This window comes from Palaemon carinicauda, chromosome 18, assembly GCF_036898095.1.
Source record: "Palaemon carinicauda isolate YSFRI2023 chromosome 18, ASM3689809v2, whole genome shotgun sequence".
Lineage (NCBI taxonomy): Eukaryota > Metazoa > Arthropoda > Malacostraca > Decapoda > Palaemonidae > Palaemon > Palaemon carinicauda.
The window spans coordinates 41376027-41393348 of NC_090742.1; the positions used below are offsets into that span (position 1 = coordinate 41376027).

At 45.3% G+C, this 17322-nt stretch overlaps 2 protein-coding genes across 2 annotated transcripts in view; one reads left to right on the plus strand and one right to left on the minus strand.

Annotated features, from left to right (window-relative positions):
* LOC137657800 (chaoptin-like) overlaps window positions 1-17322 on the minus strand; it is a 706036-nt gene that overhangs the window by 90646 nt on the left and 598068 nt on the right. The gene's annotated exons all lie outside the window — the stretch shown is intronic.
* On the plus strand, window positions 3142-8353 carry LOC137658010 (uncharacterized). Its single transcript, XM_068392727.1, has 3 exons — window positions 3142-3942; window positions 6802-7806; window positions 7858-8353. Exons 1-3 carry the CDS (start codon window positions 3142-3144, stop codon window positions 7981-7983), a joined length of 1932 nt encoding a protein of 643 aa, XP_068248828.1. The 3' UTR covers window positions 7984-8353.

Sequence of the window (17322 nt, forward strand, 5' to 3'; positions counted from 1 at the left end):
TTATGGTCAGCGCCCAAACCCTCTCTCCACCCAAGGGAGGGCCATACAATGGCTGCTAATGACTCAACAGGCTACTATAGGCTTCCCAAAACCCACCATCCCAACCTCACAAGGATGACGAGGTTGCAGACACAGCAAGAAACTATCGAGCTTGAGTGTGTCTAGAACTCCAATCCAGCAGATCGTTAGACAGGGACGTTTCCAATAAGCCACCGCAACCCTAAGTGAGCTGTTTTTAATAATGCAGTGACAAAGATCGAAGTTGATTGAGAGAACTGAGGCTTAGTCACAATGTTCCAAAATATGTACGAATTAATTCTGGTTTATTACACGGTAAAACTAATTTAAAGATATTTGTAACTCAAAACTCACTATCTTTTATGCAACAATCATTTACATGTCATTTGAGGTACATATTTCAAGAAGCTTCGATACAGATAACAGTGGATGGCCAACTGATTCAAGTAGTGCGTTTGCTGGAAAACAGGTCGATGTTTAACCAAGAGATTTAATTGTTTGTCCTATTAATTCTGAAGTATACAATGTAATAATAATTGAAGTTGGTATTGAAGCAAGCAATGACTTTCACAAAGAAACTATTTATATATTGAAATGATTTCACCTCATGTAATGAAAAGCAAAAGTTCAAGACATTTTTCTTAATCATTATTTGTTCCGTAACCCAATACAAACCATTGCTATTTCCATGGGGTAACATTTGGCGGAGCTGAATGACGAGCCATTAAAATTAAACGAGGGTTAACTACCCCCTTGCTAATTAGCAGGGGGTAGGGAAGGGGTAGCTAGCTACCCCTTCCCCCCTCACACACTGTGAATAGCTCAATTCACTTTTGGCTCGGGTGATGATCAGACGTCTCTGCTCTCACCCTCGCTTGACAGCCTTTAAATTCTGCTTTCTCTTTATCTAGTGTGTGTGAAGTTGGCCTCGACTCTACGATGCGTACTTGCCCTGGAGTTCCTAAGCGTTCATGTGGGACGTTTATGTCCTCTTTGGAGACGGACCCTCACGCCCTTTGCCCCCTTTGCCGAGGTCAACGGTGTGACAGGGAGAATGTGTGCAGGGAGTGGCCTGCCTCCCAGTGGGAGAAGTTCGGCCGTAGACGCAAGAAGAAGCCCAAGAGAGACCGATCTCCTTCGAAGGTGACTTTGAAGAAGGAGGTCTCTAGGGTTTCTCCTTGCGCCGCCCGAACCTCCTCCGAAGGTCTCCCTCGTCCGGCTTCACCTGTGAAACCGCCGAGTGAGATTGCAGGTCCTAGTGGTTTTTGCCAACCTCGTGGTGGTGGAGAGGGCGTGGCCTCCCTTAGCGAGGTTGTTCCCTCTCCTCCCCCGGGGGAGGATTTATTATATTTTGATGAATTCGACTGCACTGTTTCTAATCATGGTTTGTTTCAGCTTTGGGCTTCCTTGGGGCTTAAGGGCACTCCCTCCAAGGAAGGCCTGTTTGACTTGTTGCAGCTGGGGGCTGCAGTCAAACAGTCACCGGTAATGCCGGAGGTTTTTCCTTCGGACATTGTCGATACTGTGTTGTCTGCCCCTTCTGACGTGGCAAGTCTAACCCTTGATCCTGCTGCCTCGGATGTTGCTGAAGTCCCATCTCTCCCTTCCGCACAGCCTTCGGAGGGAAGGGTGGGGCCTCCGGTCTCTCCTGCGAGCTCGTCTCCCCCTCGGGGTAGCGCGCTTTCAGAGACCCCTCTTCGAAGGACCGATGACCCTGACTCCTTACCCAGGGGTCGCATTCGTCGTAAGGCCCGTAGGCCTCTGCGAGAGAGGGGGCTCCCTTCTCCCTATCAAGGGGTGAAGAGGCGCCTCTTTGGGTCTCCTTCTCCTCCACCTGCGGAGGAACTTCCTCGTCAGGAGAAGGTCATACCTGCAACATCTCTTGACCTCTCTGCGGATCGTTCACGATCCCCTTCTCCTGCCAAGTCTTCAGTGCTGCCGTCACCTGTAATCCTACAGGCACCGTCTCCTTCGGGGGAAAAGGACTCTGGGGTTAAGTCCCTGGCCATTGTGCGCGCACCTGCGCGCTTGCGTGCAGTTGAGCGCAGATCTTCGTCTCTTCAACCATCACCTGTTCGCCAGCGATCTCCTGTTCGCCAGCGCTCTCCAACGCGCCAGCGATCTCCTGTTCGCCAGCGCTCTCCAACACGCCAGCGATCTCCTGTGCGCCAGCGCTCTCCAACGCGCCAGCGATCTCCTGTGCGCCAGCGCTCTCCAACGCGCCAGCGATCTCCTGTGCGCCAGCGCTCTCCAACGCACCAGCGATCTCCTGTGCGCCGGCGCTCTCCTGCTCGCCAGCACGCCCCTGGGCGAGCTCTTCATCTTGAGGATGGTCAATGCTCACCAACGCGCCAGCGATCTCCTTCTCGCCAGCGCCTTTCTGGGCGCGCTCTTCAGCCTGTGAAGAACCAGCGCTCCCCAACGCTCCAGCGATCTCCTGCGCACCAGCGCTCTCTCGCGCGCCAGCTCTCTCCTGGACATCCAGAGAAGGGGCAACGACTTCCAACGCGCCAGCGATCTCCTTCTCGCCAGAGCTCCACTGCTCGCCAGCTCTCCTTAGGGCACCCTCACCCTGAGAAGCAACAACTTCCTGATGGGCGCGCTGCTCACCATCACTCGCCTGTGCGCGCGCGCAAGCACTCACTAGTGCCTGTGCCTGTTGCACGCCCTGTGCGCCCACGCTCGCCAGCGCCCTCTAGATCTTCGGACTCAGACGTTCGCAAGGGTTCGCCCTTGTCTCGCACGTCGATTCTTGCGCTTCCAGTTGCCCCTGTGCGCCCTTCGATTTCTGAGCGCCTCTTAAGTTTGGCGCACTCACGCCCACGATCTCCTTCAATTCGCCCTTCACGCCAACACGCTGTGGGTCCTGCGGGCGGTAAAGAAGGGGCCTCTCCTACATGCGCCCCGATCGCCGACAGATCTGCGCGCCACCAGTTGAGGGAGACTAAGTCTTCTAGGAGACATCTTTCTCCCTCCCACCATCACCAGCGCTCCCCCAAGAGGTCGCGCGGTCGCTCGCCAGCTCCTTCTGTGGAGTTTTCTCCTGCGCATTCATATGCACGCTCTCCTGATCGATCTCGTGCATACCCTCCTCCTGCGCGCCATTCACCTGCGCGCTCCTACATGCATGCACCTGCGCATGCGCGCCATCACTCGCGGCCCTATGACCACCTTTCCCCTTCGCGTGAACGCTCGCCTACAGGTCGCTCGCCTACAGGTCGCTCGCCTACAGGTCGCTCACCTACGGTGGGTCATTCGGACCGCAAGGATCCTCGGCAGGATGCTCCTCCTGGGAGGCGTTCCCAGGATTCACCTCCGCACAAGAGGAGGATAACGGCAGAACAAGGAAAATCAGCAGAGAGGTCTAGGCAGTCTTTTTCTTTTCAGGAAGGCCTCGTGGTGACCACTCCTAAGGGTCGCGAGATCCCCTTTTCTCCAGCGGGGATTGCTGACACAGCGTCAGTTACCCGTCTACCTTGGTTCCGCCACATGATCAAGGCTGTGGCCCAGGCTATCAAGCCTTCCAGCACTGATCAGAGGCGGGACCCTGGGATGGGTTCTCCACCGTTGAAGAAAAGGAAAGGAGTGGGCTTCGTGGTAACTCCTCCCCAGGAAAAGCTGGTCTCCAGGAACCCCGTCAGGCGGACCCCTTCACCTTCTCCAACCTCTGCAGCTCCACCCCCTCCTGTAGATGAGTTTATCTCGTCCTCGGGGGACTCCTCTGACTCGGAGAATTCTTTCTTGGCACCAAGGGGGGAATTTTCTCCGGATAGGGGAGAGGTCGCACGGGAAGAGGTTCCTCCTCGGGTGTCGGTGTTGGAGTCCTATTTTCCTTCCAGGAGGGAATCGAAGGACACCAAGACTGTTCCGGAATCTTCGTCGAAGATTCGTCAAGAACCAGCAATTCCTAGGGAGGACGTCCACGTTTCTCCCCAAGAAGACCTCTTGGGGATGGGAGACTTAGCTGCCAGTCCACCAAAAGGAGAACACAGCGAGTCAGAACACGCGTTCTGGCAGGTCCTTGGTTTGATGAGGGAGCTCAACAAAATCAAGGACCCGGAGATAGCCCCTCGTGAGGGGAAAGACACCGTGCTTGACGAGGTCTTTGGTGTCCAGAAGCCCCCCAAGACTAGTGCAGCTTTGCCCTGGTCTAAAGGGGTGAAAGGCGCCAGGGACAAAGTCAAAGCTCAGCTCTCCGGTCTGGCCTCCTCAGGACGTTCTTCTGCCGGGTTTAGACTCCTCCCTCCTCCTCTAGTCCAACAGAGGAGGTATTTCGAGATCGACGGGGAGTCTTGCATGTCTCTTCCACTCCATCATTCTGTGGAGGAACTAGCTAAGGGAACTTCTTTCGAGAAGCTCTCGACCCGACAGGTGACGTTTGCGGCGTCAGAGACCCAAAACCTGGAGAAAGTCGCTAAGAGTGCCATGCAGGCAACTTCGTGGCTTGATCTCTGGCTTGGGTCTTTGGGCATCCTATTGCGATCTGAGGATCTGTCCAAGGAGAGCAATAGGAAGGCCTTGGAGACCTTCCTCCTCTCGGGCACTCGCTCTATTGAGTTTCTAGCTCACCAGGTCACTAACCTATGGGCTAACTTGATCCTCAAAAGACGCGATTCAGTGTCCGAGAGGTTCCATCCGAAGGTCCCCACCGCAGACGTCAACAGGCTCAGACACTCCTCTATTTTTGGAGGGGAGTTACTGGAGCCTCGTGACATGGAGCAGTCGGCTGAGAGGTGGAGGAGGTCGAACCAGGACTCTCTCCTCCAAAGGGCCCTGACATCTCGGCCCTATAAACCTCCAGCCCCTCCACAACAACGTCAACAGCAGCCTCGCAGAACACCTAAGCAGGCTCCGGCAGCTAAGGCAAGCGTGTCTAAGCCGCGGTCCTTTCAGCCGAAAGACAAGAGACGCGGCAAGTCCTCTAAGGGAGGTAGAACTCCTAGAGGAAGCGGCAAAGGTCGCAAACACTAGGAGTGGCAATCCCCCCGCGTGTCCACCTGTGGGGGGATGCCTAAGAAGTTGCGTGCAGAGGTGGCAGCAACTCGGGGCCGACCCTTGGACGGTCTCTGTGATCGGCCAAGGGTATCGCGTCCCGTTCACAACATCTCTACCTCCCCTGACAGCGAATCCAGTGTCGTTGAACTCCTATGCCTTGGGATCGGCAAAGGGGATGGCCCTCCGGGCAGAAGTCGAGACCATGCTCAAGAAGGATGCTCTCCAAGAGGTCGACGACAGCTCCCCAGGCTTCTTCAGTCGACTCTTTCTTGTAAAGAAGGCGTCTGGAGGCTGGAGACCGGTCATCGACCTCTCAGCACTGAACAAGTTTGTCATACAGACTCGGTTCAGTATGGAGACAGCGGACACGGTCAGACTTGCAGTGAGACCACAAGACTTTATGTGCACTCTGGATTTGAAGGACGCGTACTTCCAGATCCCCATCCATCCGTCTTCCAGGAAGTACTTAAGATTCGGCCTAGACGGCAAGACCTACCAGTTCAAGGTGCTGTGTTTCGGTCTCTCCACAGCACCCCAGGTGTTCACCAAGGTGTTCACTCTGATCTTGTCGTGGGCTCACAGGAACGGCATCCGTCTCCTTCGTTATCTGGACGACTGGCTGATCCTGGCAGACTCGGAGTCGACCCTTCTGCGTCACCGGGACAGGCTTCTGGAAGTTTGCCAAGATCTAGGGATCTTGGTAAATCTCGAGAAGTCCTCTCTGCGCCCTACGAAGAAACTGGTATATCTAGGCATGAAACTAGACACGATTCTCCACAAAGCCTTTCCATCAGACGAAAGGATAGCAAGGCTGAGGAAGGTAGCAGAACCTTTCCTTAGACGAGAAGAGCTTCCGGCCCAACTGTGGTTACGTCTCTTAGGCCATCTATCATCTTTGGTCCGTCTTGTTCCAAACGGCCGCCTCAGGATGAGATCCCTTCAGTGGCGGCTGAAGTCGCGATGGAATCAGGGAAAAGATTCCCCGGACTTCCTAGTTCCCATAGGACCTTCGGAACGGACGGACCTTCGATGGTGGCTGGACGACGAGAACCTACGGAAGGGAGCAGATCTCCTCGTCCTCCCCCCAGATTTGACTCTGTTTACGGACGCGTCAAATCTAGGGTGGGGGGCCCACATTCTGAACCAAAGGGCCTCAGGCCTTTGGTCAGAATCGGAAAGGTGCCTCCACATCAACTTGCTAGAATTGAAGGCCGTTTTTCTGGCTCTTCAACAGTTCCAACAAACCCTGGCGGGCCACTCCGTGGTGGTGATGAGCGACAACACCACGGTAGTGGCTTATATCAACAAGCAGGGAGGTACTTTCTCGCAACAGCTATCCCATCTTGCAGTAGAGATTCTGAGATGGTCCGAGACCCGCTCGATCTCACTAACAGCTCGCTTCATTCCTGGCAAGAGGAATGTCCTCGCCGACAGCCTCAGCAGGGCGACGCAGATAGTGAGTACCGAGTGGTCCTTGGACCCTCAGATAGCCAACAAAGTCCTGACTTTGTGGGGCTCTCCGACTGTAGATCTGTTTGCGACAGCCTTGAATTTCAGGCTGCCCCTTTACTGCTCTCCAGTCCCGGACCCCAAGGCTTTCTGGCAGGATGCCTTTCAACACAGGTGGGACAACATGGACGTTTACGCCTTCCCACCTTTTTGTCTGATGAGAAGGGTGCTCAACAAGACCAATCTATCGGTCAACCTTTCCATGACTCTCATAGCTCCGCTATGGCATCATGCGGAATGGTTCCCAGATCTTCTGCGGCTCCTAACTGAACCCACAAGAGAACTCCCTCCACGTCACGAGCTACTCAGACAACCACATTGCAACATCTTCCACAAGGCCGTAGCTTCGCTTCGGCTTCACGCCTGGAGACTATCCAGCGACTCCTCACGGAGAGAGGATTTTCTCAGCAGGTTGCGGACAGGATGTCTCGGCACCTGCGAGAGTCCTCGGCCAACGTCTACCAGGCGAAGTGGAAAGTCTTTTGTGGTTGGTGTCGTGGAAGGGGTCTCTCTCCGCTCGATGCCTCTATTCCAACAATAGCGGAGTTCCTTGTTTATCTTCGGGAGGAAATGCGCCTTTCGGTCTCGGCCGTGAAAGGTTATCGCTCAGCCTTAAGCTTAGCCTTCAGGCTGAAAGGAGTGGATATTTCCTCTTCGTTGGAACTTTCTCTACTCATACGCAACTACGAACTTACTTGCCCCCAGTCGGAAGTCAGACCCCCTCCTTGGAACGTGGTTCAAGTGCTTAGGGCTCTGAAAAGAGCTCCCTTTGAACCATTACGCCAGGCGTCTGATCGCCACCTAACGTGGAAGACGGCGTTCCTACTCGCGTTGGCCTCGGCCAAACGAGTAAGCGAACTTCATGGTCTCTCCTACGACGTTGCCCATTCAAGGGGATGGGGGGAGGTAACGTTCAGGTTCGTCCCTGAGTTCATTGCTAAGACTCAAAACCCTGGGGTGTCAGATCCAAGATTCGACTCCTTCAAGGTAACGAGTCTACGTTCTGTAACAAATGACCCAGATCATCTGTTACTGTGCCCAGTCAGGAGTCTGAGGCGCTACCTCAAGAGAACGGCTGCAGCCCGTCCTCATGTGCAAGCTTTGTTTGTGAGCACAGGGAGGACAAAGAGGAGGGTCACCAAGAACTCCATCTCTTCATGGATTCGCAAGGTGATAAGCAGCACCTTGAATCCCGACTCTCCTCCGTCAAGTCGTCCCAGAGCTCATGATGTCAGGGGTGTTGCTACTTCCCTGGCCTTCAAGAGGAACTTCTCTGTGACGCAGGTTTTACAAGCTGGGGTCTGGAAACGTCAGACGACGTTCACTGTGACGCAGGTTTTACAAGCTGGGGTCTGGAAACGTCAGACGACGTTCACAGCCCACTACCTGCAGGACGTGACCCACAGGAACCTCGATACGTTTTCTATCGGTCCTGTGGTGGCTGCACAACAGCTGGTCTAACCTCAGGCTCCTTATTGGACAAGTAGCAGAAGGTTGAGGGCATTGTTACCCGGTTTTAGTCTGCGTGAATGAAAGAGTATGTCTGGCCCTTACTTCTTTCTTCATTCTCCCCTCCCTTGGGAATAGCAGCATCCAGGCCTTTGCACAGCTGACCTCAACCTCTGCAGGTAAACCATGCTTCCTTGTGCTCCTAGTATTAGCTTTAATACTGTCGCGTCCCCCATACCCTGACGAGGTGGTATTGGGTACGTCCTAGCCTAGGGTTCCACATAAGGAACCCCAGGTCAACTTCCTAGGACGAGTCACGTTATTCTCCTTCACACACATCCTTGTAGGCCGCACGATGGTCAAACATGACAGCGTGCGAGGGTTAGGGACTCCCGTTCCTTGAGTTCTACAACTCGGAATTGTAGTCCCCGGGTAAAGCCGAAGCCAGAAGGCTGGGTACTTTCCGCCCTTCCTAAGGGTAAGTCACCCCATGGAAATAGCAATGGTTTGTATTGGGTTACGGAACAAATGACAAATTTCGTAGATAATTTGTATTTTTCCTACCATACAAACCTTTGCTATTTACGCAAATGTTACCCGCCAGCCCTGACCCCCAAGTCAAGTCCTACATTTAAGTGAATTGAGCTATTCACAGTGTGTGAGGGGGGAAGGGGTAGCTAGCTACCCCTTCCCTACCCCCTGCTAATTAGCAAGGGGGTAGTTAACCCTCGTTTGATTTTAATGGCTCGTCATTCAGCTCCGCCAAATGTTACCCCATGGAAATAGCAAAGGTTTGTATGGTAGGAAAAATACAAATTATCTACGAAATTTGTCATGTTTTGATTAACTGGATAGCTTTTCTTCTGGGAGTCCTTTTCAATCCCTCTGCTATGTTTTTTTTGTTAAGTGTAAAGTAAATGAATGCTTTGGAAAAAAGACATTTGTTATAAACAGGTGGAAAGTATATTGATGTAAGTGTATTGAAGCTACTTATAAATATTTGAAGTGGTTGAGGTTTGTGAATAAATATTATGAAATATTTGAATAATATATTTACGTTTTATATGATCTCATGTAAGATGAAACTCGCTCTTGATTATGTAGACACGATTGCAAGATGCGTTTGAAACATAATGCCTTTCTTGTAATCAATTGACCGAATAAAATGGACACTTCGTATAGGGACGAAGTGTAATGAGAGCCAAGAAGGGTGAATTTTTTTAATTCATTTATTGTATTGCTAATTAGAAGCATTTTTTTTGTAGTTTTTACTTGAGGTGGATTTAGGTAAAGGGAGTAATTGAGTTGAATGTTTTTACAATTATCAAGATATTATTTAACTAGTGCGAATAAAGTAGCACATCTTTGGGTTATTTGAGACTTCGTAATTTCTGAAAATAATTTGCAATATGTCCCTTGGCGAAGAACGGATAATGAAGAAAATTGGAAACGACAGAAACCTCTTTTATAAATACGGGATTTGCATGCTCGAAGAAAAGTAATGTAAATAGTGGGAAGATTTTTATGTTAAAAAAGTAGTAAGAGACTTTGAATACAGTTGCCTAGGGTTTGTCAGTTTTCAAAAAATAAAATTTATTATTATTATTATTATTATTATTATTATTATTATTATTATTATTATTATTAGCTAAAGTACAACCCTGGTTGGAAAAGCAGCATGCTATGAGCCCAAGGGCTCCAACAGAGAAAATAGCCCAATGAGGAAAAAACCCAGGAAATAAACAAACTACAAGAGAAGTAATGAACAACTGAAATAAAATGTTTTAAGAACCGTAACAACAACAGATTAAACCTTTCCTATATAAACCATAAACTCCTAAAAAAAATAAGCGGGAGAGAAATAAGATAGAATTGTGTGCCTGAGTGTACCCTTAAGCAAGGGAACTTGAATATTGTAGATATCCATAAGAGACGTGAATATTTTAATGGGCATTACAGTCCTTGAGATAAACATATACTGTCAATGTACCAGTTTTTTTTTTCTCGCGAATCTGAGCCATTTCATTAAGAAACCAAGAACCTTCAGACGAGTTTATTTGGAGTTGAACTTTTATTTTGTTTAGATAGACTGAGGTGTGTGAAATGTGAGCGTGAGAGTAAACAGGTTAAATATTCTCCTGTTTTTTGTTTGTGAAAGAATGTTTGTTTGTTTGTTGGGTTCCACTTGTAAGATTGGTTTCCCTTCGAAGTTAAATTTAAAGCTCATAATTTGGATGATGTTAATGAATTTATCGTAGCATCTAGTTTTTTTTTTTTTTTTTTAACTATTTCTTTCCTTTTTTTTCTAAATTCAGTACCGTTTCCATTTCTTATTCATAATTTTTCACATGATAAACTTTGCTCTATATGAATCAAGTGCCATGTATTGATTACCTTGTTTACTCTACCTTTTACACACACATATCTGTATATATATATATATATATATATATATATATATATATATATATATATACATACATACATGTATATATATGTATGTATGTATGTATGTATGTATCTATGTATGTTTATATACATACATATATATGTATGCCTGCATGTATTTATCACTGCACTTATCTGAAAACGCCTTTAGCTCCACTCTTCATAACGCACATGCTAAGAAGACTGGGATTTTGTCGATGCCTCCTTCATATACCCATTTGTGTACGCTTTTGACATGATGACTTATAATTGGTCAGTTGATGCATCAATTAAATTGCAATTTTATGTCACAAAATAAATAACAGTTGGATGGTACTTCCTCCTCTTCAATATCCATTAATAATAAAGCGACCCTATTATCTTTTCAACGTTTTAAAACACTTATGTAAATTGTACCCTAGTTTTGTTCGTTGAATAAACTGGGGAGAGTTCCTCATCGTTTCCATCACAGGACACTCAAGTTGGGAAGCTTGTTACAGATCTTTAAGATGGTGTTTTCAATTGCTCTGGATAATGATCGAGGAAATAGTGTCTATATATCTTATGCCTTACTTTTAAGTTTTGGAATGCAAGATGCTTTTGTTTGTTGTTGCATAAGTAAGAGTGTATGATAGCCAGTTTTTATTACTTCTTATTTTGTTAAATGCTGCTTCTGAGAAAGTTTCATTGTAGGTGGATAATTACTATTTTTAAAAAGTATCTTCTCACCCCTAATTGTTAATTAAGTCTTACCACTTATTAAAAAGTGATTTGGCTATTGGGTCTTCGATATTTGTTGCATTTAACAAGAAATTGCCATCTGGTTTTGGTGATTGATAATCTTTGCTTTAAGAACAGTATTTTCGTCAGCTGGTTTATGTTTAATACTGCATTCAAAAGGCCATTTATGGTCAACTGGATCATGTCTCTGTTTGCATGACATGGTTGGAGTCATAGGTCCTCAGGGACTTTCAAAAGCTCAGGGACGCTTTTATGTGGACAAATATATTAAAGGAAAAAGAAACTGAATTAAAAGAGTGGCCTCTTTGGTGGCGGCCATGTTAGTCTACTGTTGAAAGCAAAACAACAATCTTGGTACCAACCATAACAGTTTCATTAACTGTGTGAGAGAGAGAGAGAGAGAGAGAGAGAGAGAGAGAGAGAGAGAGAGAGAGAGAGAGAGAGAGATATCAAAACACGTTGCCTGTAATATTTATGTTGGAATAGAACTTCGTAGGATATTGGCTAGAGTTCCTGTTATATGAAATTATAATGAGGAGGACATTTGTACGAGCTTTATGAAAAGGAGAGAGAGAGAGAGAGAGAGAGAGAGAGAGAGAGAGAGAGAGAGAGAGAGAGAGAGAGAGAGAGAGAGAGAGAGGCTTGAATATGCACAGATGTGCTCAAAAGGTTTGTGTACGTTAAAGGGTGGATCAAAGTATTTTGGGGTGGTTCGGTCTTGTAGATAAAAATGGACGAAGAATAGTTTAGCGAGAAGAGGGTTCGAGTTAAGTGTTAGAGGAAGGTTAAAAGGGTTTTATTGCTAATGTGAAAAAGGTTATTGCAATGAATGGGCCTGGATATTCATGAAGTGCAAGCAATTCCATATTACACCAACACACACACATATATATATATATATATATATATATATATATATATATATATGTGTGTGTGTGTGTGTGTGTGTGTATGTATATGTGTATGTATGTATGTATAGTCTCTCTCTCTCTCCCTCTCTCTCTCTCTCTCTCTCTCTCTCTCTCTCTCTCTCTCTCTCTCTCTCTCTCTCTCTCTCTATATATATATATATATATATATATATATATATAAATATATATATATATATATATATATATATATATATATATATATTTACACATACACACAGAAACTTTACGCATTTATATATGCATGCACACGCATATATATGTATGCATTTATATATATATATATATATGTATATATATATATATATATATATATATATATATATATATTTTATATATATATATATATATATATATATATATATATATATATATATATTATGTTTGTATGTATAGGCTCTATATACTATCTGTGTATATATTTATATACATATATATATATGTGTACATATATATATATATATATATATATGTATATATATATATATATATATATATATATATATATATATATATATATATATATATAAAATGCAGATATAACTAGAAACATTAATTAGTGTCGTTAGTATTTCCATTTTTGGGTCTCAAATCTCTGCTTTGATATTTTCCAAAATAGTTTTAGAATTTCATCCAGGGGTAATGTTTTCTAATAGAAATGAGAGTTGTTATAAAGTCAGTTTCATCACATCTTATACAAAAATAACCTTTTACACGAATTAGTAACATCATTTGAATATTCTCTTTATGCGAATATGAGTTTTTCCTTTTAAGAGAGAGAGAGAGAGAGAGAGAGAGAGAGAGAGAGAGAGAGAGAGAGAGAGAGAGAGAGAGAGAGAGAGAAGAGAGAGATAAATATTTACGGTATATGCTAAAGTTTTTTTTTACCTAGCAATTAATGGGACATTATTTCCCTTTTGGACATGTGGATAAGTAGTGGTATTATTATTAGCATAAAATTCACAGGTCTTTATGCATAGATATTAGTGTTTGTTTGCTTTATCAAATGGAAAAAATTGCTAGACACTCACAGCTTACAGTCATGCTGCTTCATATTTAAGTTTCATGGCGTTTGAGTTCAACAGTACAACTTGATCGGTTTCTCCACACACAGGATTATCTGGCGTTTGACATGGTTACTTGCCAAGTTTATTTTACCTAAGTTTTGTACGAATTTGCCTTCTAATGTTCCTAACCCACAAAAGGGACTAAACAGAATTTTAAATGGAAACTTTTATTTGACGACTTACAGGCATGATATGGAGAGAAGAGGATTGGTGGAAGAGGATGCCTTTGGTCGAAGTCATTGGAAAGGGTGCATCAGGCAACCGACCCCTTAATTTAAAGGATAACGCTGGGAAGAAGAATAACAAAGAAGGCAGTACTTCAGTTCTTCCATCAATCACTAAATTATTGGCATCTTTATTGATAGTCCAAATTCACTTAGTAAATATATTAAGACTTAACACATGTACTAGGTGAATTAAGGATTAACAGTTAAGCCTTTGATCCTTGTATTGTCTTTGCTGGGATAGAAAATCAAGATCTCATATCACATACTATATCTAACTGATGGTTTTAGATATGAAATATAAGAATATTCTTGATAATTCTACGATATGTAGAGGCAGGCTAAATGATTTCATCTTTTTTTTTTTTTTTTTTGTAATTTAACTCCGCTATTATCAGTAAATAACAGGAATTGTTTTTTTTTTTTTTTTTTTTTTTTAGACTCCCTTGTTCCAGGACAATGGGGGGAAAAGTAAAAGCGAATAGCGTTTAATGAAACCGGTAGTTTCTAAGGTGATGGTAGTTTATACTCGGGTTTAGATTTTTCAAAAACAGAGGTGACTCTCGGAATAGCATATAACCCATAATCTTGATGTGAATTCGAAAAGGTGACATGAACTCCAACATTTTTAATATGAGGAAATTTGCCAAAATATCAGTATAATGATTAAAACCGTTTCATGAAAGCTGCTACTACTTATATATGCCTCTAAAATTATTTATAGTGGCAGTAAAGGGGGTTTCTTATGTACCCTCGTTGTGATGTTACGAATTGTGAACTGACATCACGTCGCCTAAGAGTCTCTATCAATCGTTCAGTCAGTCCTTTGAGAACGTGTAAGTTCATTTAAGTGGGGCTGGAAATATAGGACTTCGGGGTTGAATATCTAGCATGAATCCCCTGCGAAAGAATGTTAGGGTTTGAAAGACCGCTCGGAATACCTGTGTGCAGAGCATGACGGAGGGCGTTAGTAAATCTGCGTACCCATTCCCCTGCAACACATCAGATGTAACAGAGTTAGGAGGCAGTAAAACCTAGAACAGAGAGAGAGAGAGAGAGAGAGAGAGAGAGAGAGAGAGAGAGAGACTGCAATATTTTCATTTTTTATAAAATACCTCGTAATACACAAAGAGAGAGAGAGAGAGAGAGAGAGAGAGAGAGAGAGAGAGAGAGAGAGAGAGAGAGAGAGATTTTGCCTTTTAATGTCATTATTCCAGTTCTCTTTCTTTAAGAATCCCTCTGCCCCTAAGTTTTCGTCGGTCTCTTTAATTGGATTGGGCGTGGCTGTGGGGTCGCTGATGTTGCGACTACCGGTCTTATAAAGCATGAAAATGACCCTCTAGGATATCAGATCTCTCTCTCTCTCTCTCTCTCTCTCTCTCTCTCTCTCTCTCTCGTGTGTCTATATAGACGAGTGTGTTCCTTTGCATTAGGTATATATATATATATATATATATATATATATATATATATATATATATATATATATATATATATATATATATTTGATACATTAATGTCTGGATTCTCTTAACGACCTCAGGATCAGAGCCCCAGGCGAAATCACACAAAGACAAGAACTTGTGACCGGCCGGGAATTGAACCCTGGTCCGGCAAGCTTGTATAGACAGTGACTACCACTTGGCCAAGTGGTAGTCACTGTCTATACAAGCTTGCCGGACCAGGGTTCGATTCCCGGCCGGTCACAAGCTCTTGTCTTTGTGTGATTTCGCCTGGGGCTCTGATCCCGAGGTCGTTAAGAGAATCCAGACATTAATGTATCAAAAATATATATGGCTTATTTGAATATGAAAAGCATGTCTAAATGTGCAAAACTTTATCATATATATATATATATATATATATATATATATATATATATATATATATATATTTTTGGGCTCAAGCCATGTCGTCCTGATGGAAGTTCCTATAGGGTAGCTTCCTAGGGTATATTACAACTACGGCGATATTCCCAGAGAATTTACCTTAAGGTACCAGAATTCTAACTCCTGGAGCGAGTATCCCTCGTGAAAGGGATATCGCGACATATCAGAGGACGTATTCTAGACACGTCACATGGCAATCTACAACCTGGACAGAGATTTCGTCTCGTAGGAGGTGATTGACGAGATACGAATTCGGGAAAGAAAAAGGGGAGCCGCTCCCAAGGCTTCCCTATCCCCTGATTCGTATGCGTGCCTGGCGCCAATCCTGGCGCCATCTGTATTCCTTTTTGCGTAGCTTAACAACTCGGTGTTTTTTCCTGTTTTTCTCGCAAATCTTGGATTTATTCGACTTTTCATGGCTTCTTCGTCTTCGCCGGCCTCTGATAAGTTGAGTATAGTGTCTGTTATGTATAAATGTAGGCTCTTGGTAAAATTTTGAGTGATTAATAGGATTAATCTTTGATACAAGAGCCGTAGCCTACCAGAGGTGTCCTGGACACTGTCGCTCGCTAGGTATAAATTAGTTAGTCAGAGCGACATTCCTGGTTGTTTTGCTTTAATAAATTTTAGCTATTTAGCATTACATAGGATTTCCTTTCGTGCTTAGTATTATTTGGCGAAGTATTCGCCATTCTGGCCTACGCTAGGCCATGTAGCCTAGTCGTTTGGTCCTAGTACTTCATGCATGATTTTGGTTTTTCCGAGTGTAATTAAAATTTTATTGAAGCTTTAGGCTATATTTTATACATTTTAGACTGTGTGGAATATTTCCAAGATTGTATACGTGTGAGTTTCGGTGAATTAGGTAATCGATTCTCTTGGTGCCTAGGCTAATTGCTTATGGAGCCTTAGTATACTTTATCATACTCCCCGGTTGCTTTCTTTTTTTCGGAGAAGGTATGCAATCCCTTTCCCTCTGTTTAAGCCTTGGGCTTATCCCTAAGTGGTTTTTTCCGAATTTATTTTCGATAAAACTATACTAGGGTGTTACTGTACCTTCCTGTTCCTGTAGTTATGGTTCAAGAGGGACAGAACAACAGAGTTTTTAGTCTGAGTCTGTGTTGTCTGGCTTGGGGCAGAGTCCCCCTCGCTGACCTAACACATACAAAGGGAGCTTAGCTCCCTTAGGTCACTACCGAAGGTTTCTGTAGTTATGATTCCTTCTTTTGTGATCGACCAGACTAAGTCTTGTTGCTGTTCTCGGGGGAGGATAAGTTCTTCCCTTGGGAGTAGCAACGCCTTCCTTGCTTTGGTGCTCTGGAAGCTGGCAAGTATTGCTGGCCTTTTCCCTTAGATCTCCCTTAGGCTAAGATAAGTTTCTTGGCTGCGGGTGATCTGTCACTAAAGCAAGGTTGGCAGGACCCTCTTGTCCCTTCCCCCTCTATCTCCGTAATGGCCTAGCCATTACTGTACTGTACCTTGCCGGCCGGCAGAGCTGGCCGGCAGGGGTCTTACTGTACTGTACGTCGTTCTACTTCTGGACCTAGTATAGGTTGGGATGTGGAATTGACTAAGCCCATTGCCGGTCGGCAGAGCTGCTGGCCGGCAAGGGTCTTATGTTTTCGAGTGCTGCCCGGACCTCTCTTGGTCCCTCATCCATGCCTGCCGGCAGAGCCGGACGGCATTGGTCAAGGAAGCCTGAATTAGTTTCTCCCCTTCCTTATATGCACTCTTTCGGTTGCCGGGCTTGGAGGTAGTGTACACTCTTATCCCGGCATCCATTCTATTTTCTTCTAGTGCTGTACCTGTCCCGGCTGCCGGCCTATGAGGCCGGCAGCCGGGCAGGTGTAGATCTCTGGTTCTTTTGCTGCCGGCTGGCATCGGTCTTGTACCTTTGCCGGCCGGCTTATGTCAGTCCTTGTCTGCCGGTCACCAAGAGTGTGGCCGGCAGCTGGGTACTACCTTGTGTAGTTGCTGGCCGGCAGCCATTGCCGGCCAACACTGGCTGTTACCGGCCGGCAGTTGCTGCCGACCGGCACAGGCATTTGAACCAGAGTGCTGCCGCCCTATAGCT